Source organism: Canis aureus, chromosome 18, assembly GCF_053574225.1.
Source record: "Canis aureus isolate CA01 chromosome 18, VMU_Caureus_v.1.0, whole genome shotgun sequence".
Classification (NCBI taxonomy): Eukaryota; Metazoa; Chordata; class Mammalia; order Carnivora; family Canidae; genus Canis; species Canis aureus.
This window is the reverse complement of record NC_135628.1, coordinates 24,993,723-25,018,936: the sequence shown is the minus strand read 5'-3', so window position 1 is coordinate 25,018,936 and position 25,214 is coordinate 24,993,723. Positions and strand designations below refer to the sequence as shown.

The 25,214-nt window shown below is 37.7% G+C and overlaps 1 protein-coding gene across 1 annotated transcript in view; it reads right to left on the bottom strand.

Moving 5' to 3' along the window:
• The window catches only part of RAPGEF5 (Rap guanine nucleotide exchange factor 5), a 229,071-nt gene that overhangs the window by 27,223 nt on the left and 176,634 nt on the right, over nt 1-25,214 (bottom strand). The window contains exons 12-19 of the mRNA XM_077856559.1: nt 19,656-19,734; nt 15,467-15,611; nt 13,785-13,882; nt 11,625-11,655; nt 10,597-10,675; nt 8,244-8,393; nt 4,528-4,625; nt 1,025-1,147 (exon numbers count right to left, since the gene is read on the bottom strand). Coding sequence (XP_077712685.1) covers nt 1,025-1,147; nt 4,528-4,625; nt 8,244-8,393; nt 10,597-10,675; nt 11,625-11,655; nt 13,785-13,882; nt 15,467-15,611; nt 19,656-19,734 — 803 coding nt within the window. The remainder of the gene's footprint in view (nt 1-1,024; nt 1,148-4,527; nt 4,626-8,243; nt 8,394-10,596; nt 10,676-11,624; nt 11,656-13,784; nt 13,883-15,466; nt 15,612-19,655; nt 19,735-25,214) is intronic.

Below are 25,214 nucleotides of genomic sequence, written 5' to 3'. Positions count from 1 at the left end.
AATGTTGGAATTTTTTTTTTTTTTTTTATGATAGTCGCACAGAGAGAGAGAGAGAGGCAGAGACACAGGCAGAGGGAGAAGCAGGCTCCATGCACCGGGAGCCCGACATGGGATTCGATCCCGGGTCTCCAGGATCGCGCCCTGGGCCAAAGGCAGGCGCCAAACCGCTGCGCCACCCAGGGATCCCTAATGTTGGAATTTTTAAATGAGAAAATATGAGGACATTCATTCTAAAATGAAACTGAAGCTCAAGTCCCCAAGTTGGGCCTGAGTTTCTTCAGAAGGAAAGGCTGCTTTGTAATGAAAAATTTCACTACATGGCAAAGCAAATGCAACATATGGTTGCACAGAGCTGTCTCATTTTTCATCTCCTGGTTCCTGTGAGCCTTTCCACTGGCTACATTTATTCCTTAATTGTCAGCAGCATTTTGCCCCTAATATACTATTATTCTATATATGTTTAAGCTGTCTCCAAAGGGAGGGCTGATGAACATAAAAATTTGAAATGTATCTCCAAAGCTTCAAGAAAGTACTTTAAGTCTTGCAGTATAGTCTAAATTTATAAAATGTTCTTGAGTTAAAGAATGGCTGTATGTGTGTGTTGGTATGTGCATAAATACGATTCTTGTATAACTACAGTGAACTTTATGGAAAATATAAGTATCAATATCAAAGTTGTCAAATGTGAAATAGCTCTTCAACCCCCTTAGAGCTTCATAAATATGTAAATATAGAAGTATTCATATATATAAAAATATAGCATTTTTATACTACAGAACACATACGGTTATACTAGGAACAAATAAAGTATGATCATGTATTCTGATCTTCCTAGGTTTGGGTCAGTCTTTCAGTGTATTTAAAGTCCCCAAATATCTTTTGGGCTATGGTATCCTAAGCATAACCATATCACCCGATGATGGATCTTCCTTAAATCAAATCACATACAAATACATACTCTTCAAAAAGAATGCACAGTTAAAATAGCACTAGCATTTATTTTATCTTTTCACTCCTTACTTACCTCGTGAATTGAATTGAAGAGACTCCAATCAAAATTCATTAATTCCAGAGCAAGATCCCAAGTGTTCATTCCCAAAATCCTCATCGACCTTTGCTGCGAGTCCTCATTTTCTGCAAATGGGTTCTAAACCAACAGACAGAAGCAAAAGGATCCTCAGTAATTCCCAAATGTTTGGCACTGAACTGGATGGCCACAGAAAACCACTAGAAGCCCAGATTAGGAAAGTAATCTTGTCTGAGTGCACTTAATATTTTCCCTGGTCTGTTCATCTTTGGTAAGTTACAACCAATTTGGAAAACAGCCTTGGAAACAATAGAATGTGATCAATGATACTTCATTGAGTTAGCCTGCTCCTCCCCCCGACACACACACACACACACACACACACACACGCATGCATGCACACACGTGCACGCATCCACAAATCTGATTATAAAACACTGCCCCAGCAGACAGCATAATGAAAGCGAGAGCCCTGAAATCACTTTGGCTTCTGGTAAGAATTAATGTGCCAGCAGGTTAGTATAAAAACAAACAAAAGAAATGTCATGGTGTACTTCAATAAAGACAGACATGGCTTTTACAGGAAATATGTTTAACAACCCTCATCCCAGACACACATTTACAAATTTTATTAAAATGCCTGTGGAAAGTGATAAAAATTTAAACAAAAAATAAAAAAAAATTTTACTTCATTTATATCCCATGGTGGATGATTAAGTATCCGTTGCTTTACCTACACAAATAGACATGAGTCTGGTAATCGTATTTCCTTAAAATCTGGTATGAAATTACTAAATGCCACCATAACTTTAAATATTTTGTCACTGTTAAATTATTAAAAATTATTTAACAGCTTTTTCAAAATATTTGATATTTCCTAATTAAAATACAAATTCTCCAAGGGCACGGCTAGGTTAGTTGGTAGAGCACATGATATTGGGGTTGTGAGTTTGAGCCTCTTGTTGGGCTTAGAGTATACTTAAAAAAATAAAACAAGATTCTTCTATTTGAGGGATTGGATTTGAGTAGTTCATGATGTTAAAACTGCTAATGACTTGGAAAAAAAAAGGAATGGGACTTTGCAAAAATAAATGACATGACAGGATGAAGGGAATATTTCAGATTCCAAATATTAATTCCTATTTTAAAACTGCAAAACTATTTGCATCTTACAAGTTTTATTGCTTTAAAAGGTTTGCTAATTTGAAAAAAAAAATGACAAAAGACCTTCACAGAGCTTTTCCACAGACTTGATTCTCTTCAGAGCAGGTCAAGGTACAAGTTGTCCCTGGAGTCCAGAGTGGGACACAGGGTAGAGCTCATTGGGTGGGCTGAAAGAATGCATGTTCAAATATTGAGTGGGGGAAAGCCCATGTTTCTTACGGCCTGATTAGTCTGGAATCAGAGAGATGCCATGCTATGCTGCAGGCATTCAGAGGGAGAGCCAAGAGTTGGGAAGCAACATAAATCTCTGTATACTGGGCAGCCCGGGGGGCTCAGCCAGTGGTTTAGCGCCCCCTTCAGCCCAGGGCCTGATCCTGGAGACCCGGGATTGGGTCCTGCATCGGGCTCCCTGCATGAAGCCTGCTTCTCCCTCTGCCTGTGTCTCTGCTGCTCTCTCTCTCTGTCTCTCATTAATATATAAATAAAATCTTTAAAAAAAATCTCTGTATACTAATTTGGAGATGTAAGGATATTTTCACTTGGCTTTTTACCCCTCCTACTCTCTTCCTAAATGCACTCCTTACTCTGATACTGCCCTCTGGTTATATCCAAGGCTGTTTATGGCCCTCTCTGAGAAACACTTTCTATTTCTCTATCCCATTCATTCATTCAGGGCTCTAATTCCCACTTTCTGAGAAGATGGATTCATCTATATTTAAGTATAGTGAGTTCTAGTGGTTTCACAGGTTATCTATCCTGCCCTTATAATCAACTGAAATCTTTTTGAGATAAAATACTGAAAGCTATGATTGCAACAGGGAAATTTCAGGCAGTATGCAGAATTGGTGGTAGAAACATTTGAGGGCAGGATGGCAACTGGCTCATCTGGGAACATACTTCAGAGCACCCACTTATTCTACTAGGACACTGCTTAGGCCTGCTTTCTAGTCTTCTGAAGTTGGCCTTGGTCAGTGGTAGGAGAGAGCTCTGGGCGTACATACCAGGGAACTGCCAAGTCTGTGCGTAGCAGGAGGAAGGAGGGCGTGGAAGAGAGTGTGTGAGTCTCTACTATCATGACCAGCTCCATAGAAGCTACGGGGTAGATTGTTCTCCTCCCTAGGGAGGGTTAAAGTCAAGCCAGTCTCATTATTTACTTGAGGATGCTGTGTGGCATCCTATTTGTCATGGTTTGCTTATGGAATGACATCATGTACAGACAGAGGACCTGTGTGACCAACTTAAGGACATTCAGAAGCAGAAAGGCTCAAGTAAGACAAAAATTTTCCTCTCCTTTGCTCTTTCATCATATACAAATGAGAGGAATGTCTAAGAGCTTCAGAGACAAAAACTATTGGCCCGGAGTCCTAGCATTTTCCCTTACTTGGAGGTAGAGGCTAGAGTAAGTTACTTGGCCTTTCTGAATGTCACAAGGTTACTGGCAATGTTCAATGAGATACTGTATGTAAACTACCTAGCACCTAACTGTCTGGTAGAAGTGTAAAAAATGACAATGATTAGCAGGTTGATACTTGTAGATAATTTTACAAAAACTATTTTTATTATAAGCAGTTTCGGTTAACTCTTGTGGTATGTACATTCCTCAAGCATAAATACAACAAGAGTCGGCTAGAAAGAACCACTGTGGTGATGGCTCCCTGAAACAGACTAGGACCATGGGTCTAGATGATACTCTTTGTGGGTGAGGAGTCTGAGGGCGGATCCAACCATGCAGAAAGCAACCACAAGGCTGAAATTTTTAGGAATGTAGTAATGACAAATCATCTAACTGCTTAGCTGTAAATGTTCTTAAATTTGAAATGAAAATAACTGACAGCATGGGTTCTACATATCTTCAAACTCCTACTCCTCATTGGCATCTCAGGTACCATCGTTATAAGCCCATCTTACATGGAGAAGGCTGAAAATCAACCCTTTCTTCCTGGGAATGGTATACTTGAAGTGGGCCAAATGGACCAAAATCAAGAATATAGTCTCCTTCCCCTTAAATCTGCACAGGGTAACATTTTTCAGCTTGATCTCCACATATGCGTCAAAAAAGAAGGAATAGAATTAAGATTAATGGAGAGGGGGGTCACTTCTTTCCTATCCCTTGTTTCAGGGGCCCAGAGAGAAACAGGTTTGACTTCGGAAGGGTTTAGGATTTCTTAAGTTGTACCTATCTTTGATTTGCAAAACTAGTGTTATCCGCTAAGTGTATTGTTGGCAGAAGAGGAGGAAGTAATTCGATGTGTTTTTCTAACATTCATTTTGAAAGATACAGAAATACAATTGTAGTCTCCCATGTGTGTTTCCAGTAAAAGGCTAAAAGTTCTTACCAAAGTATCGGCTAGGTCTTTTCGGTAGACATATATCCGACCAGATGCTTCAAGCGATTTGGAGATGGCCAAGTCATTTGGCTGAAGTTCATGCTTTTCTTTATTAAAAAAAAAAGAAAAAGAGTAATTAGAAACACAAGGGCAGTGGTAGGCATACACAGTATATCTAAAGAGTGAAAATTGCCAAAAAAGATATTTAAAAGTAACTAGAATGCAGATTTAATTTAGTTCTGCATCCTCTGTGCAACGGCAACAACAGGACCATGGACCTCATTGCTCCACATGCATAAAGTAGAAGCCTCCTGCAATTTCTCCTTATAATATTTAGTTGTTCTTTACAATAGAGAACAGTTTAGGGAAGAAAGTAAAATTCGCTCATAATCCAATCATTTTAAGATTGCTGATGATGATGATAAGATTGGTGACCATATGATGGTGATGTGGTTAAACATTTGGGTATGTTTTTGTTCTGATCTTGATGCAAATGTGTGTAAACAACATTCACACATACATATAGTTGCAATTATTTACACATATGCCATTCATAATTAGTATGGATGCATACACACATGTATATTTGCAGTTTTTGCATATATGGTTTTATATTCCAATTTTATTATAAGCACTTATCCACTTGCCAAAATTATTAATGTATATGTCCTGTTTAATTGGTTACATAACAGTCCCTTATACCATCATGTAATCTTTCCTCTATTGTTGACCAATTTAATAGTTTCCAATGTTTTTGTCACATAAATTAGATGGCAAGATATATGTAAATACTAGCATGCAGGTCTGGCACATAATAGGAGCTTGATAAATGGGATCTATTATTATAGCAGCCATACTATATACTGCTGAAGTCAACAACCTTATGCATACATCTTTGGCTGTTCATAGGTGATTTTTAAAAATAGATTCCCAGTAATGAAATTACTAGATCAAAGGGGAATGAATATTTTTTAATGTTTTTGACACGAACTGCCAAATTGCTTTCAAATTCTTACACCGACCAACACTGACCATTCCTTGTGGTAAGTTTGCTATTTAGCTGAAACCAAAAAAAAGATTCTCCATTTATTTTAAATTTCTTGAGTACTGGTAAAGCTGAGTCTTTTTAAAGTATTCTTCTATTTGCCTTATTATAAATTATTCCTCCCCTTCAGCCATTTTTCTACCATCACTGGAGCTCTCTTATAACACAATAGCCTTCTTTGTAGAAAAATGTCCTCCTCCTAACTAGAAATTACAGACGGGAATTGACTAAGCTAATCCTCAAGTTTATTGCACTGTAACATAATCAGCTTCTATAAGTCAGCCTTATAGTTACCCAGCCTGGTTGGGGAATGCAATATTACATGTATCTTTTTCTAGATAACTTAATCAGTTCAAAGGCCAAATTTTGTTTTGAACATTTCTGCTTAATACAGAGTACACAAACGATAATCCAATATATTCTTTATGGCCCAGCATTATAAAGATCAATAGCACTTTCATGTCAGGCCATTGACGTGCGTGGTAAATGGTCCCACACGGCTGAGCTCTGAAGTTTTTCCATCTTCTCCCTCTTCCTCTAGCTACAATTTCTTGCAACCCTGTATGTTCCCATGTCCACTTTACACCTGAATTATGAGAGTCATCTGCCCTTGCAACAGAATAAAATGCCACAGCCTTCTGACAGTCACTTTCCTATTTCCTAAGAATTATTATTTTTTCTTATTTTCAGGTTTGTCATTACACCATAAAAGATAAAAGCTCATAGAATTTTACGCTCTGAAAAACTAGGCAGGTAGGTTTCCGTTACTACACACATATACTTTACCTACTCCGGGCAGAAAACAGCTAGAAACCTACTGAAAGCCATGAGGATAATAGCACCAGTTCTTTTAGAAAAATCCACAAAACCTACAACACTGAGACATTTTAAAACTTTTTTTTTTTTGACAAAAAGAAAGTAAGAGTAGATTGCATTGTCATTTCATTTTAAAGTAGTATTGAAAACATTATTTATTGTAAATTAGGTAGAGCAAGGAATACATTAAACTTTGTTTTTTTCCTTCTTTTTCTTTATAAAGCATTTTTGTTTGGAGGATATTAAGCTACAGGCAGAAAGGTTCTTAACAGACAAAAAGTACTAATTGATGGGAAATGATGGCACATTTCCAAATCTGTGGGACAATTCAAGAAATAAGCTGGTATTTCTAGAGAAGATTAGCAGTGAGTTTATACACATTAGAACAACGCTGGCCTCCCTGATGAATCTAATTTAATAGAGTGTAAAAATGGTATTTCATGGCCATCAAACAGATACTGGGTAGTAAAAGAGCTACTCATTACTTTCCAGATTCACATGTGGCCCTGGGCTGACTCTGAGTCTGCCCCAAGGGAGAAAGGTCTCAGTTTTGCTACCGTGTTCACCTGGGGTCCTTCCTCCTCTAAAATGGGGACCCAATGACTACTTTTTGTAATGGTACTGTCTTGAGAGACAAATGTTGTTCTGCTGAAGCTTAATATTGTTTAGAATCAACTAATATTTTTGGTCACTTAAAATTAAATATAATATACATTTATCCTATCTATCTGGCATGCCAGAAATATTTTATTAAAAATTCAACACTGGTTAAAATCCAGGGAGTGCAGGTGTTTTTCCCACTTTTGCTCTTTTTCTCTAGATAACGTTTTGATGGGATGCACAATTAGGGCCCCTTGAGAGGGAGGAGAGATTCTCATGAGACCCAAAGAGAAGGGCTATATGGTTTGCCTATGTAATTCACTAGCTTGTCGGACCATTTTACCTGCTTCTGGGTAACAAAGCAATACAAGATTCTGTTACACAAATGCATTAACACCAAGTTAAATCCGGATATTGTCCTCCTCTCCCAGCACCATAAGGATAACAAAGGGTCAAGAAATGCCGGGTGTCTGCTCCCCCGCTCCCTCCCGCCCTATCTCTGTTTAGTTCACATGGTATTCCCATTTTTCAACTACAGATGCTAAGACACTTTCTTTTTTTTTTTTTTTTTTTTCAGGGTTAATGAGATATTAAATAAAGACTGTAAGCCAAAAAGGAGGCCAGCAACACTGAGATCGGACAGGCCCCAGTGAAAACGAAGGGGTCTGTTCAGGTCATGTAGATCAATACTCTCAGCTTGTAATCTGTGTGATCTTATTCAAAACAGACAATAAACCATTCTCTGAGGATAAATAAGGCCCTGCAGAAGGAAAAGCTATAACCAGACCTCACTCTCCACGTCCACCTGAAGGAACACTGCCTGTGAGCTTTCAGCTTATTGGAGTTTTTATTTCCTTCAACAGGGAGTCTTTTTAAGTATTAAACTGTCAGGCAGCAATATGACTAGTTCAAGGCTGTCTTTCTTTTTCCTTCCTAGAGTAATTTCATCCTTTACCAATTTCCCAAGTTAATTTAAATATGAAAATAGAAGGCTTATCTAGAGTAGAAAATATGAAAAGCTTTATAATATATTTCAAAACACTGGCATGGCCCTTTATTCAGTTCTTGGGGAGGAAATTCAAGATCCAACAGTACCCAACTGTTGTCATGGAAACGCCTCTGCGAGGCAGCTTCTTATTGTTACTGTGGTCATCCAGCTGCGGACCCAGAAGGGACAAGCCACACGTTTACTCTATAAAAATGTCGACTCTCCTTTCAGGGGCGATCCAGTGGAAGATTAATATTCCAGGACAGAAAAGTTTACCCCCAGAGAATGTGACGGCCACCAGAGCCAGATCCTCTTCTGCATGCTGGATCTTTTCTGCCACAACTTTCAGGATCTCATGTGCTGTACTGGAAACTTTTGCCTTCACGCTGACATAGGAGTGCTCCGTTATATACACGTGGCAAAAAACTGCACACAACCAAAAGAAATGTTAGTGAACTGAGAACTGTAGCCAAGAGGTACAGATTTTCTCAAATTAAGGCACCCACCTTCCTATTCTCTTTAGTATAAAACCTACCCAACTAGATTTACATATTCGTGTCTGTACATGGGTGCCTTGTGGGCATACATATAGAAATGTGTGCTTGCCCACACAAGAGATACAGACATCATAAAGCTGGTGAATAAGCATGCCGAGGACCTAGGCTTCCCAAACCATAACGAGAGACCCATGTCACGGAAGCATGCATTCATGGTGGAGATAGCCTGACCACACCACAATGGAATGGGTGGTACATGAACCGTAGCTGAGTCCCTTTTTTGAGGGTTACTGAGATTTCCCAAAGCAGTATATTAAGATACCTAACTCATAAATTTTTATTTTATACTCCATTTCTGAATAGTCCCAGTGGCTCATTCAAGAACACCACATTTTGCCATTAGAATTCTCAAAAGCTTGTCTAAAAAATCTGCCAGCTTGCCATGGTTTTTGTGTTCAGGCTTCTTGGTCACTTAATAATGATGTCCCTGATCAAGATGGGGATGAGTTTGGTTTCTAAACAGAAGTGATGTTTCCAGCCCTTTAAATTTCCTTTTTATTGTCTGCAGGGCAAATAATTATTACTAGGACACCACTACCACCAGGGTGAATCGGGGTCCTGGAAGAAATTTTCTTTATGATTTGAGAGCAGAAAGTGTTTAATAGCAGTGGAGGTAAGAGATACATTATTTGCTTCTTGCAGCAGCTACTCTGAATGTATAAAATACTAGCATCTTTCAAAAAGGTAATACACGGAGATATTCTTCTCTACCATATTGCAAAAAATAAAAAAAAGTGGGAGGGCAGTTCCTAGAGAAATCTTATACTCAATTTACACAGACCCACAAAAATAAACCTAGGATGGTTTCCACACAAAGGCAAATGAAGCAGAAGAAAAACCGTGAGTTTACATGCACAAACCTCAAAGTAAACACGCCACCAGAAACCAGTGACAGCATTCTGCTCTTGGTTTGGTTGGGTGTGTCACTAAAACAGTATCATCTGATAAAGTTGATTTATATGTTGGCAACAGATATGTGAAAGGCAAAAAAGCTTTTTGGCTTCCACAGAAAAAGAAAATTTTTTAGCAGGACAAGGTCCAGTGCACAAACCACTGAATATGAGGAAAGTTTACACCTTGCTTAATAAACCGATGAACAAAAAGAGGCTAGAGCATCTTGAAATACTTATATTCCTTGTAACACAGCTTGGGAAAATATCCCATAAAATTTAAAGACAAATAAGTCTGGAGGATCAGCAACTAGGAATTAGGAGGTAAGATCATTTCCTCCCAGCTTCCACAAATACTTTGGAGAAGAAGAAGCATCGGTGGGGACACTTTGCTGTTTAAGTATGGGAGAAGCTGAGCAGGTATGAGACATTCACACTTAGAACGTCAGCACATACTGAGCGCCTCCTAGTCACACCAGCTTGAATGTTTCCATTGCTGTGTTTTCCCAGGCTCTGTACTCAACTCAACCTTTATGCAAACGGGAGGAAACCATTTCTTGTTCTGCTACAAGGTTGTAACATAGAAGGTAGCACCTTGGTGGGGGAGCAGATAGAAGGTGTCCGCCCTGCCCCTGGTATTGAGAGAGCAGCCGTCTTCCGAGTGGGTCCCAAGCTCTGTCACCCACCGCAGGTGCCCGGGGGGCTTGGTTCCACCCGCCACCTCCTGGCCTTGCAGGATCTCACCCACGCTTCCTTCCTTCTGCTATTCTTTCCCAGAGTCACATCTCTGCATCTCAGAGACTGGCCCCACCCCTGCCCTGCACGTTGGCCGTAGTGGACTTTCCAGTCAGTCCCAGGCAATGGGCTGACAGATTGAGAACAGGTGGTACTTCCAGGCCATTTTGCACCTCTACCCAAGAAAGTAGGGAGACTCTGCAGTCTCCCTTTTTCCCTTCCTAAATTAAAAATGTTCTTGGTCTCTGGGATGCTGGTGTATGATCCAGAAAACCGCAACACTCAAAGGAAGAACGTAAAGGCCATCGTATTGGGTGCTAATGTGCTCGTCACAGGGGCTGTGATAGCTAGAAATGCTCAAAGGCGGGCTGATGTGTTAATGCGGGAGAACTGAAGGTGATTAACCACCCTCCATCTACCTCAAACCCTCGTTAAAATCATACTCACTTTCCTCTGTTTCAGTCACAGTTCCTCTGTGCTGGAGCCAGTTCTCCTTGAGACTGAATTGGTGGAAAAGGGCTTTATTCTGTGAGGAGCGAGAAAGAGAACAATGAATGAATGCATGCCTGCCCTTTGGAAAACCACAGCTGTTTATAACATGTTCCAAAAGAGCCAGCCAATTTTTCTTTCTTTCTTTTTTTTTTTTTTTTAATGAAACCCACCCATCCAGTCTTAGAGGAATAAATAGGGAGTTGCCTCTATTAATGTATGCGGAGGTGGAGATTCTGAGCAACACAACAGACCTTGGCCAAAGCCAGTAGCAGGCAAAAAGCTCCTATAATTATTCCCTGCAACATGCTGGAGAGTATCAGCATGATTCTGAACCTCTGGCTAGTACAAACATCCACAGATTCTTCTCTAGAGAGAGACACCCCAACATTAACCATGCTTTTGGATAAAGCAACTTTGGGACAGTTGCATACTTCTGCTGCCTCATGATGATTTGCTTAAGGGAAATAATTATATTCATATGATTCTCCACCTGATACCTCAGCTTCTACAAAACATGTGCCTGACATCTCTTTTGCATTTGCCCTTCAAGGTGAACAGGTTAACACACTCCTTCTTTCTCTTTTTGTCAGGTTGAAAAGTACAAACCTTTTTGCTTATTACTAGACTTCCTCACCCTTGCAGTCAAGATTCTTGTCTTTTTTTCCCCTTTCTTCTTCTTTTTTTTTTTGCATCAGTGTTTCAAATTCAAATTTATATCACTCTGGGAACACTGGGGAAACTCTCAGATTCCAAAAATATGCAGAATGTCAAGACAAGGGCACATGGCTATGATCGGCTCTGGATCTACAGTAGCACCAGCAAAGTGAAGGGAAAGCAATGCAGGCCACAACCCCAGGCTTCCCCGCCTGCTCCTGTTGTGCTTGAGGCAGTATTCATTTTAATTATGAAGAAATGCCAAGTGAGGCAAAGCAAGGTCTCCAAACTGGATGGCCCCACTGCAGATAGAGAAAGGTCTGCCTCACCTTCCTTTGTGGTGAATATTCATCTACGGTGCTGAAAGGGAAGGACAACAAGTTTAGTCTTTGTCTCAAACCCAGAATAATGCAATGATTGTCACAAAGGACTAATTTTCAGGCATTAGGCAGAGGTTTTTGCTTTTCAGAAAGATAAAACCAGGTATTCATTAGGTCACTATGTATAACACCCTTGACATCGGGCTCTGGATTTCGACTGAAGCAGGAAGAAAAGATGCTATCTGCTCAACAGGTATATTTTACTTTTTACCCACAGAGAGTGAGTGCTGAAGAAGAGTTGGATTTATTCAGTCCACAGAAACTCTAAGTTTTCTCAGCAATTGATAGATTTTGGGTGAAATTATTGTTAGTAAGATGGTTAAGTCAGCCAAGGTACATCATTTCCAGAATGTTGCCATGTGTGGTAGAAAGAAGACATTCTGTAGGTCCCCAGCTCAAATTTTTTTCCAGAATCTAGAGATATTTCATAATCTTATACCAAAGAGGTAAAAGTCCTTTATCATTTTCCCAATCTGTTATTTCTCATTTTATGTAAGTTTTTTAAATGGACTGTATTAAGTTCCATGAATGCATCGAATGCATTTAAAGGTATTAAGCTATGAATTTGTTTCCCAAGGGTCACAAGGCCTACCTTACAGCAAAGACCAACTTCCATGTGGGGGATTATTTTGAAGTAATAAAGGTTGTCTTTTTCTTTCCTGTTTCATTTATTTGTTCACGTTTTCATACTACAACTTATTATGGTGTAGACTGTGACAAGGGAACACCACTCGAATTCACAACACTTTTTTCTAACACTGTCCTAAACTGCATTTCATTTCTGAATTTCTAAATGTGTGATTTTCATGATTGAAGACTAAAGCTTACACATGATTTGTTTGCACCCTTAAATTAATTTATATAGACTTCAATTTGCAATAGGATCTCTCTTTACTAAAATTAGGTCAGGATTTAAATCTCAAATTAATCATCTGAAAGGCCTGAATTAACATTTTCTATGAGAAGTGCCTCTGTGACTGCTGAAATCTTCATAGAAGTTTCTCACAACTTGACAACACATGCATTTCATGTTTACTAAGGAGAAAGCACACTGTACATCAGAGAACAGCAGTTTTTCCCTTCAGATTAACTTTGTGGCTCTATCTGAAAACTGAATAATGTCCAGATGATGTTTTCAATCACCAAAATTAACAAGCAGCATTAGTGGTAAGTCAGGTATTGGCAATCTGAAAGACTAATGACAGATACCTCTGGGATATTTACACATGCCAAAAGTCAGTGAATAAATGGTTTTCTTTAATCCTTCTAAATTGATAAAGAAACCTCAAGGAATCCATAAAATGGAGATTTAAATATGCCTCATGACTTGGTGAAACCTACTTATAAAACTTTTTTCCCCCTATTCCACTAGAGACAGTTTTTAGCCCCCAAAATGATAAGTTAATATTTACACTTTTAAAATTAAATAACTTATTAAATAATTGTTTTTGTGTATCTGGGTTGTTATGGCCCAGTTGGTTTCTACCATATCAAACACGATTAAAAAAATAGCCAGTAAGCTTGACTTTGTGTTCATTCATTTTGATATTAAAAACAAAATATATGGGCAGCCCAGGTGGCCCAGCGGTTTAGCGCCGCCTTCAGCCCAGGGCGTGATCCTGGAGACCCGGGATGGAGTCCCATGTCGGGCTCCCTGCAGGGAACGGGCTTCTCCCTCTGCCTGTGTCTCTGCCTCTCTCTTTGTGTGTCTCTCATGAATAAATAAATAGCTTTTAAAAAACAAAACAAAACAAAAAACAAAATATACAACTTACTACTAGAAAAGCTAAGGAATCAAGAAGGATCCCAGATTCAAAGTGTTCAAGATGAACCTTATAAGATTTTTTTTTTTAATTTTTATTTATTTATGATAGTCACAGAGAGAGAGAGAGAGGCAGAGACACAGGCTGAGGGAGAAGCAGGCTCCATGCACCGGGAGCCCGACGTGGGATTCGATCCCGGGTCTCCAGGATCGCGCCCTGGGCCAAAGGCAGGCGCCAAACCGCTGCGCCACCCAGGGATCCCGAGCCTTATAAGATTATACATCCAAATTCTATACCATTTGCTGCTTTCTTTTATTAACTGTAACACAGAAAATTAAATACTCACTGACGGCGGTGCATTCCAAGTATCTTTTGAAATTCTTTCAATTCTTTTTCAAGTATTGGATATTCATATACATCATCCAGTACATTCCTGTATATGGTCTGTGGGGGGCGGTGGAGAAAGAAAAATGGGTAGTGAAATGCCTATTTTGTAAGGATTAGGCCTCATATAATGGTCAACTTGCTGAGGGAATGGTGGAATGTGGGCCAATGCAGGGGTTTAAACCAGGTACCAGTGAGATCCCAAGTGGGATTCCACCTCCTAGCTTCTCACTTAACTATGTGGCTCTCCCACAGCTTTCAGGGGCAGTCAATGCTGGAAACTTAGGTATACCTGGAAGGCTACTCAAGATTTCCGTGGCTATTCTATATTAAAAAAATAATATCCACATAGTCATTTGGGAAGGAATAAAATTGCCCGAATCCTATTACCCAGTTATTTAAAAAATAACATTAGTTTAGGCACAGTGTTGGTTAAACCAGTTTTTAACTGGATGTCAAAATTATACTTTTTTAAAAAAAAGATTTTATTTATTTAAGACAGAGAGAGAGAGAGCACAAGTGGTGAGGAGGATCAGAGGGAGAGGGACAAGCAGGCTCCCTGTTAAGTAGGGAGCCCAATGTGGGGCTCAATCCCAAGACCCTGAGTTCAAGACCCAAGCTGAAGGCAGACGCTTAACTGAGCCACACAGGCACCCTAAATGACACCTGGCTTTTGAAATCAAAGTGATTTCCTTCATGAAAGACAAAATCAGTTTGAATACTTGTCTATTCTGAAATCCATCAGACCTGCAGCCTGCCTGAATTCCATTCTACCCTTTCTCTGTGTTAACCTGCATAGCTAATATGGTTTTGGTGGCCAAAGGAGGCCAAATGTCTACATATTGTCTCCATGTGAATCATTTGTGTTCAAAAGGTATTGCAGTCTATTAGTGATGAGAGTAACCTATCAGTTTATCTGGGTGGCTCAGTAGATAAAATGTCTGACACTGATTTCAGCTCAGGTCTTGATTTCAGAGTTGTGAGTTTAAGCCTCATATTGGGCTCCACATTGGGCATAGAGCCGAAAGAAAAGAAAGAAAGAAAGAAAGAAAGAAAGAAAGAAAGAAAGAAAGAAAGAAAGAAAGAAAGAAAGAAAGAAAGGAAACATCAGTTTATCTAATTATAATCGTAAATCTAGGTTGGTACCCATTTTGCAAGTTATTATTGCTTAAAATTCACAAAATACATCATGGTCTGAGAAACTTTCATAATGTATGTCTTGTCAATATGGTTTTTAAAATTATTATTATTTTTTATTATTATTTTTAAATTTTTTTCAAAATAGTTTTTAAGTGATAAACAATGTTTTATACAAATATTGTATATATGGGACTGGTTAGTTCAAACTTAGAATAAATCTCAACATATTAAATAGTGTCAAGTTTTCATCATTCCATCTGCAATCAAACTTCCCATGAATTACATAAATAACCTTAAATTAGCAAGCGTAAAACATTTTTTTCATACAATTAAAAAAATTTGATGTACAGAATATCAGGCCTCAAAAATCAAAATAAATTAATATTTTCTTTGAATATTACAAAAAAGTTGCATGACTGCAACTTACCAGAGATTTTTGAAATGCATAGCTGAAAATAAAATCAGTCACTTGGTATCAAAGAATATCCTGAAATTTTACACTACCTTTAAGAACATTTTTGAATGTTCATCTTCATGTAACCAGTCTTTGTAGAGAGCAATCCATTGGGACACAAGATGTAAGACCTTACGTTTCCGACAAGGAACATCTGAGTTTTCTTCTTTGCCTTGATACTTCTTAGCAGAATAGGTGCAAGTGGTTAAGAAAGAATATTGCATTGTTGGAAAAAAATATGAAGAGATCCATTTATTCTTATTTTCATAAAACATGCTAAAGCATTTTCCAAAGGATCTACAAGTATCTAAGCAAGTGGGAAGAAAATAATATGTGTAAGAAGAGCAAAAGGTATGCACCAGGAAAATGATTTCCATGTGCTTGGTGGCAGGTCGTGAAGGTTAATTAGATGATTTGCACTGACAGCTGCTGACACAGTTCCACAGGCACCATGGGTCGATGCCACCATTAAGAGATTCTAAGTGGCCCATGAATTTCAAGGATGGCTACAAGAGATCCTTACTACATAGGTAGACATTTTTCAAAAAAGTTACATCGGAACTAGGCCAGATATCCTTTGATCTTCAGAAATTCACAATTTATAAAACCAGTTACTTCTCAATTAGCCCCAAATGTGCACAGATTTCTGGAGTATAATTTGCGATATGATTTAAATGCCCACCCCCGGAATTTGCTTGGAAAAAAGGACTAGATAAATGTACAAACATAATTAAAAAGGACTGCTAACTTTCATTTTCATTGGAACAAAAGAAAAGTACAGTAGAAATAACCTAAATGCTTCAAATACTGTGGATAGTTAACTAAATCATCACATATCCATTAGTAGGCAATCTACAGCCATAAAACTGATGATCCAGTAGTGCATTTACTGACAGTCAACATTCACAGCGTACTGTTGAGTAGGAAAGCAAGTAAGAAAATATGTTGGGATCATCTACTTCTATTAACTGCGGTTATTTATAAGAAAAATTTCATTACCTGGAATAGTATATACCGAAAGTTAATAGTGGCTAACTGTGCTGTTAAAATTACATAAAAATAATAACCTCAAAAGCAATGTGTTTAAAGAATGAGACAGAAGCTTGGCATTTTCCAAACCAACCTAGTGTTTTTGCTCCCCAAACTATCATTTCTGACTATCTTGGACACAATGGAAAGCTAAGTAGAAAAAGGAAATGCTGATACCAAAGACAGGTAGCTTTGGGGTTACTGGACAGGTTTCTACACTCTTTTTTTTTTTTTTTTTTTTAAGATTTATTTATTTATTTATTTATTTATTTATTTATTTATTAATTAATTAGAGAGAGAGAGAGAGAGAGAGAGGCAAAGACACAGGAGGGAAAAGCAGGTTCCATGCCAGGAGCCCGACATGGGACTCAATCCCGGGACTCCAGGATCACGCCCTGGGCCAAAGGCAGGCGCTAAACCGCTGAGCCACCCAGAGATCCCCAGTTTCTACACTCTTTAATTGCTGATATATAACAGCAAAATAGGAATATCTATGTCAGCCTTTGTAAATATCTTAAAACATATTTTAGTCTCTGTCTCCTCATTCTGTAAAAATACATGAAGACCATTTGATTTTTTTGATTTCTATATGTGAAATAAACTCAGGCAAATAAAGAATCTGTGAAAATACCTATTGTTTCCTAGTTTTTCTCTTAACAGGCAAAATATAAAAATTTATAGCCTATATTATTTCCACTTGTACAAATGTTATATTCTTTTCCTGTGACTATTATGACCTCACCTATAAAGAAGAAAAACTGGAAAATCAGGAAATACTGACAACTTCTTTCTTTTAGGTCAGCATGCATAAGTCAAGAAGGGAGTTTTTTAGTACTGCATCTACGTTTGACAATTATGGATCTGCAGGATTGAGTCATTTCGGGACTGAAACCTTAAGTGCCCTTCTCCAGTTACTACCATTTACTTGCTTAATCTTGTTCTCCCTACAAGATGTTTTTTAAGAACATTTACGGATTAAATTTAATATTTGGATTATTCTGTTTTCTATATCAAGGTATATTCACTCTTACACATTTTGCCCATGCTAGATTATATTGACATATAAATGCAGCTAGAGGAGGGGAATAGTAGGAAGGTATTGGATGACGGTTATACCTTTATGTAGTGCACTGAACATTAGCTAGCCTAGGGCTGGGAGCTTACGTAATGCTCTTTATGATGATAAGAGCTGAAAAGTATAAAATTCTATCACAGTAAAAGTACCCATCTAAGATACCCACACACAGCATAAATGGCTCTAATCTATAAATAATGTTTGAAAACAATGGGAGAAAAAAAAAAGAAAACAATGGGAGATAAACAACAAAAAGTAATTCAGACCACTCTTCAGAAGGTGATGGTAGTGGGATACATAATATAGCTTCAGTAAGGCGTACATAAAAATCAAATATGGATGCTGCATTTTTGTTTATGGTTCATATTATTTCACAAAAAGCAGAGTCTGCAAATATACTGAAATAATCATGTAGGAAGAATCCTGACTTAAAATGTTCTGGATTTCATGGGTTTTTACAATTAGTAAAAAGGCTGCTAAGAATTTGAACTAAAATTTTCATATAGAATGTCTTAGTCAAAGACTCAAAACATGGTCAGAGCCAAGTAAGTTTTAGAGATTCTTTAGGGAAATCCTATGAGGCATTAAATTACTCAATAATAATCACAAATAATATAGGATTCTATTTATTTATTTACTCACTTTTTTTAGAGAGAGAAGGGGGAGGGGCAGAGGGAGAGAGAGAATCTTAAACAGGTTCCATGCCCAGCATGGAGCCCAACCCAGGGCTTGACCTCACAACCCTGAGATCATGACTTGAGCCGAGATCACAGTTGGATGTTTAGCCAACTGAACCACCCAGGTGCCCCTATTAGGAACCTATTAAAAACAATAGGTTAAAGGCATCTATTTGCTATGAAACAAACTATATGGTTTAATAGGCTGTAATACTTTTAGAAAAGTTGTTAGTATTAAAATGTAGAAGAAATGAGCTCATAGCTACTTTTCCACAACACTGTTAAAGAAGGAGAACCTGAAAACCTTGTAATTATTGCAGAATTTCTTAGTAACACCCCATTGGAAGCTGTGGAAGAAATCTGGTTTTGAAATACTCCAAATTCAAAAATTATAATAATGTTTGAAGATTAATTTTATGAACTGGTTTGAAGAAGTTCCACAAGATCTGTAGCTTTGAATGGCCATATGAACATAGCAAAGCACTAACAAGTAACTACAGTTTCTACTTTATATATTTATTAAGAAAGATTTTATTTCAGTTATGCCCTTTATGGAGTCTTAAGATAATCTTTCAAGCAGGAAAAGGCTATAATAAAGTCGGGGAGAAATGTAACAATTACTTAACAGGAAAAGAATATTACCAAGACCATTTCCATTAGGGGTCAATAAAATTCGGGTATGCCGAAAAAAATATTCCATTTTCCTAAAAATGTTCACTGGGGCTCTGGTGGAACCTTCAAGTTTGGTTTGATAAATACCTAACAGTAAACAGGCTTCTTAAATGCTTCTGAAGCATCTTCCTTGAACATTGGGAGTCAAGGGAGACTCTGAGTTAATTAACTTGGCTTTTTGGCCTTTCAACTGTTGCATCATTCCAGCTAATGTAACAAATCATAAAGCTTCCTTAACTGGTCATTAATCACATCCGTCAATCTAACAGTGCATGTCTTCATAAAGCTTCTGAAAAGATGGAAGTTGCTTCCAGGGAGTAGTTTAGACCTCCCATGTAGGGGATGGCTTATCTGGCCCCGGGACACTTGCTGAGAAACATGGTATCATGTACGTACATTTTCCTGTCCAAGTGCCCCGACACTAAGCACTTGATTGTCTTACAGGTTCACTTATTGCCAGTACACTCAACCTCTTGACTGTGGGGTTAACCCCATGGGCCAAACTTACCGCCAGATTTCTTAAGTCTTGAGACCTACGTTTGAAGAAAACAATACAAACAGTACAATTTACCTGCAACCTAGAAGGTGAAAACAGCAGCCCTGCTTTCCAGTTCCCTGTCTATTCTGTCTCATTTCATCTTTTACCTTGGACATCATTACATTAATATTTAACATATCCACACTCTACAGAGGGGCTGAGTAAATTAAGAAAGGCAGTTAATTCCTAATGCGAGACATCTGTCTGAGAGGAAGCCGACACAGCATCCTGAAGTTAATGAAGGATATTGCCTCAACAGCGCCTGGCACAAGTCATCAGTTGTCATGAAGACAGTGTACGTGAGAAGGAAGTCATCAAGGAGGGTCTCTGCAAAGAAAGAAAAACAAACACAAGGTAAGCAAACCAGTGATCAGAAGGGCAACTGCTTATCCAGGCTCTCAAACAGTGTGTGGCAGAAATATGATAAATGGCGGTGGGTGTGGAAGGGGTTAGTTAGGATGGGAGAATTTTAGCCACAATATACATTATTTATTGAAGTTAAGATTTTTTTCCCAACTCTGTACACAGAATACCCCAAGCAATGAGATTATCTTTTTATGCAAGGCTCTCTAAATCTACAACTTTTATCATCTTTTTTTGCTCTCTAAAACTAGGGGTGTTGGAAGGGGAGGAGGGCGGGGGGTGGGAGTGAATGGGTGACGGGCACTGGGGGTTATTCTGTATGTTAGTAAATTGAACACCAATAAAAAATAAATTAAAAAAAAATAAAACATCTTTTATTTCTGTGGGTAAAGATGTAATGGAAAGCCATGCATAAATAATGTCCTTTTAAAAATAAATTTTGTAGTATTTCTGGGGTAGATCTCCAGTCCTACAGGGAATGAAGCCTGCATGTTCTAATAAATTAAGGCTTTCTAAAGCCATTTACCTAAGTCTAGGGCAAGAATAATGGATAATAAAACTCAGAGGATACATGTCAGGTTCCAAGGCCATTCACCTTTCTTTCTCAAATGCATTCATAAGAAGTTGGGAAAATGGTGGGTGATGCTGTTATTGCTGTGGAGAGAGACAGAGCTAGGCCCTGTTAAAAATAGGGAGTAGGTATAAAGTAGCACAATATACTCCTTCCCAATCCCCTCCCTACCTCCTCAACTGACAAAAACAGGTTTGATTTTTATTGCCTCTTGACCTTGAGTATTGTTGGAAAAGTCCAGCTTACGTATAATACACAACAGCTAATGAGGTAAACTCTGACCCCTCCAATATAATTTCCAAATTGATAGAAAAAATTACATGCAGGATGCAAAGTAGACCTCTTGCCATAATAGTCTTTATCCAACCTCCTTAATTTAAAATTCATTTTACTATATGGTTTCATTTTCATGTCTTTTACATCCTGGACATCAAATTTCTAGTCATTTGAAATAGTAATTTATCAGTCGTAAGAATAATGAGCTTGTATACACAATAGCATTTATGCTCTCCGAGAGCTATACTAAGTGTGTAAGTAGAGAGAACTGCCCTATATAGAGCTCTGTTGAAGACTGGAAAAAAAATCCCAGAATTTTTAGAAATAACCAAGAACATTTGCTATAAATATTGACCAATATGAAACAAGGCTATGTTTATGAACATAAAACTCTGATATAAAGAGGTAGTGAATGGCAGCTACAGTCCTTTATCAGCTGTCCCTACTTAATTGTTTTGTTTGATTCTAGAACATCAATAATCCCAATTTATGCAAATAAGCGGTTGCAAATGGTAATGTTAAGAAACCCCTTGCTTTCTAATTGCAAAATGCCCTTAAGTGAAATGAACCAGAGATGCTAATGAAGAGTATTAAGTAAGCTTTTTTTTTCAAAGACATTTACTTATTTATACTAAGTAACAGTGTAAGTTTATCAAATGGTACCTATAATGTATAGTAAGCCTACACTTCTAATGTTGTATTGCACTGCAATCAACACATTAACAATCGCTGCTCCATGTTACTGTTACTTGTCAAAGCAAGTTCTCAAACAGATGTGTCTGAGCCTTGCTAGGCATAAACGAAGATCTCTATACTCGAACTATGTGAAGGGAAAGCACAGCCTGGTATAGAGCTCTTGAGCTCTATACTGAAGGTAAGTAACTGGGAACGTGGCTGGTTGGACAATTTATTTTTAAAAAGTTTTTAAAGATTTTATTTATTTATTCATGAGAGACACAGAGGCAGAGACACAGGCAGAGGGAAAAGGCTTCCCTCCTTCCCTGCGGGGAGCGTGATGTGGGACTCCATCCCAGAACCCCAGGATCATGCCCTGAGCTGAAGGCAGACGCTCAACCACTGAGCCACCCAGGCGCCCCTCATTGGACAATTTAGGGTGAGTGCACATCCATGGCCAGCAAGCACAGAAGACCTAAGAGTTAGTTCTCTCCTAACAGCCCTGTTTACAAAAGTTACTGGTAAACTGTGACCACCAATGTAATTTCCAAATTTACAGGCAAGATTCCATGCAGTTTCAAATATTTATATGCACAAGAAGGCAAGAGAAGCTGTATTATAAGGTCTGCCCCCCAAATTAATCTGGCAGCATCAGTTCATTACCTGGTTATCCCACTGAAAAACTTCGAAATATGTATTTTTTTTATTTAAAAAAATTTTTTTTAAATTTTAATTTATTTATGATAGTCACACAGAATGAGAGAGAGAGGCAGAGACACAGGCAGAGGGAGAAGCAGGCTCCATACACCGGGAGCCCGACGTGGGATTTGATCCCGGGTCTCCAGGATTGCGCCCTGGGCCAAAGGCAGGTGCTAAACCGCTGCGCCACCCAGGGATCCCCGAAATATGTATTTAGGAAGCTTTGTCTGTCCTTCACCCCAGTTTTTAAGATAGCTTCAAGAAAAATCAAACAGGGATGCCTGGGTGGCTCAGTGGTTGAATGTCTGCCTTTGGCTCAGGGCATGATCCCAGGGTTCCGGGATCGAGTCCCACTCAGGCCTGCTTCACCCTCTGCCTTTGTCTCTGCCTCTCTCTCTGTCTCTCATGAATAAATAATATCTTAAAAAGAAAAAGGAAAAATCAAACAATGGCATAGTGTCTGAATCCCCTAGATATTTTGAAATACAGCTTGAAAACTATTACTCTGGGATGCTACTGAACAAGGGATGTTCACAAATTCTAACACTGCTCTGTACTAAAATTTGGCTGATGAAAAGCCTCAATTTCTCTTGTCTCATTAGAAATTGAGTCTTTTTTGCATTCAATATTAGATGCAGGCAGCCAGAACCACAGAATAGCCTAGAATCTACTTTAGGGTTCTCTGTGGGGCCCTTACAGATCAGAACCAATGACAGGCATAAGCCACTAGGTGAGGGCCCTGAGAACCTCACACAGTCAACATTCAGAATGCTTGATGTAACATAGGTTCAGACTCTTTTTCAATGTTCTCACACTTAGCTTATTTAAGGAGTTAGAACTACTCTCTAATCAAAATTTACTCCATTAGCAACAGAGATGAAAAAGAATGCCATTAAACTCTGACATAACCAGTCATTCCATTCTGGAACAGCCTTGGATAATGAGCTGAGTGACTCTCAGACTGGTTTGTGTGGTGGCAAAGCCATTTGGCATTCAATTCAATTAATGAGCTCACATATGACAATATTTTGTTAAGGGCTTTGACCCAGAAATGCTTTCCCCTAAGCTACTACCATATTTAATATTCAACAGCATTTACCTAATTATCTCCCTGCCATAGAAATATTAATTAAGATAAAAACGAGGCTACATAAAAACATTTCCAGTTAAAATCCTACTGAACAGCTAAAAATCCTAATGAAAAGAACAGATTCCCAATACCCTTCATTCAAATCTTTTCCTATTTAACTAGCATATTGTTATGAAATTTTTCTTTATATAAAGAGCTTTCCCGTACTCTTTTCCAGCACTGGTATTTTTTTTTTTTTTTTTTTTTTTTTTTGCTGTGGGTGAAAGTAATTGAATGATATAATCAAAATGACACACTTCAAATAAAAATGCATTTTATAATAGCCATGTATCAAAAAAGCCTGTCCCATGGTATTCATAGATATTTTTAGAACCACAATGGCTATATAAATGATCCCCTGAAGACTATTAGCCAACAATAGCCATTTAGAAAGACTAGCACATCCTCTGGCATCCACATTAAAACACTATAATTATCTATTATACTATATAGTGCTTAATTAACAGTAATTTAAGACTCTAGGCAGAGAAACACCTTTGTGTATAAAAGTATCTTTCATTTAAACAAATTCATAGTTGCCATATACACTAACATTCTGAATAAAAACATACATTCATTTTGCTTTTTAAACTCTCTGAATACCTAGGTATTAATATACAAAAATCTTTCCTTTGAAATTCTATTCATTATATCAATCACTAAATCTAATCCCAAATTCCTGGCTCATCACTGACAAAAATATTCAGCCATCCTTTTGGGAATATCCCCTCTACTCTCCTCAAATAAAAAGAATATTTATGTTGTGGCTTTTTTAGATACAGGAAGTACTCTTGCAGTATTAAAGAAACATGCTACTAACAGTCAAGCAAATAACAATTTTAAGCACTAGGTTCACTTGAAATAAAATATATCAAGTTTTAGTCAAAATCTAAAGCTTTGATAGAAATGGCTCTAAAATTCACATCTACTATTCACCATAATGATGTTAATACAGGACTTTTCTCTCTCATCTGTTACTGTTTTAATTTTAAGGTATAAGAAAAGAATTGTCCATTTTTACTTGCTTTTACTTAAATGTATTTTTCTTTTATGCATAAATTAAAATATTTTCTCATTCTCATTTTTACTGTACCAAGCACTAAAAACTTTCATTTATTTCTGCAAAATACAAGTATTTCTAGAGCATCCTAGAGTTGTGTCAGATGGACTAGTAATGGGTTTGGTACAGATCCTTTTTATAGGGTTCTGTTATGTAAATGTAATTAAATCAGAAGAACTGATCTAAATGTTTCAAAAGGTCTAAGCTTGATGCCTTTTATTTATTTATTTATTTATTTTTGGTGTAAGTGAATTGCCAAGAAAGCAAATAATAAAAATTTTGACAGGTAACTGCCTATAGTTGCTACTTAAACTAAGTATGGTAACATGAGTATTCAACATTTCTACAGTGACTCTATTCCCTAAAGTACTGTTAGCAGTTTTGTTTCACCTGTATTTCTACTTCAGATGCAATGGAATTTAAGGCACTCTAAAATATGTTCTACTTAAACTTTATTTCGAGAAGCTAAGAAAAACTTTGTGTTTGAAAGGTCTTGTTTCTGGCCCCAGAATATTACAACTTGTCATTATTTTTTGAGAAGCAATGCCAAAATGTGCCATGTAATTTGATTAAGCACAAATTAAAAAAAATAATGTTCATGTTTGAATCATAGGTTAAAGTGCTAGGCCATTAAGAGCTATGCTTCTTTCTCGGTTTATTTTACATTTCTGAAAGTGATATTCAGGGCCTCAAATGCAGCTGTTTACCACAGCTTTTAAATTCACTCAATTTCTGCATATTTTTACAATTTCACCAGACTATTGCTTAGCCATTCTAAAATGACCCAATCTTGAGATCTAATTTTATTTTTCAGTATTGGTTACATAAGAAATGCTTATTCATTTAATGCTGTGTCTACATCAAATTTTAAAAGTCACCTCTTAATGACAGGAGTTTGGTTGGCACTCTTCAAATAATAAATTCTGTTTTTACTATAACTTGAAAAATTTGGTTTTTGAATTCTATCATTCTTTAGGAAAGAATGATTTGAATACAACAGGAATTATGTTCTGAACTATATCACATTACACAAC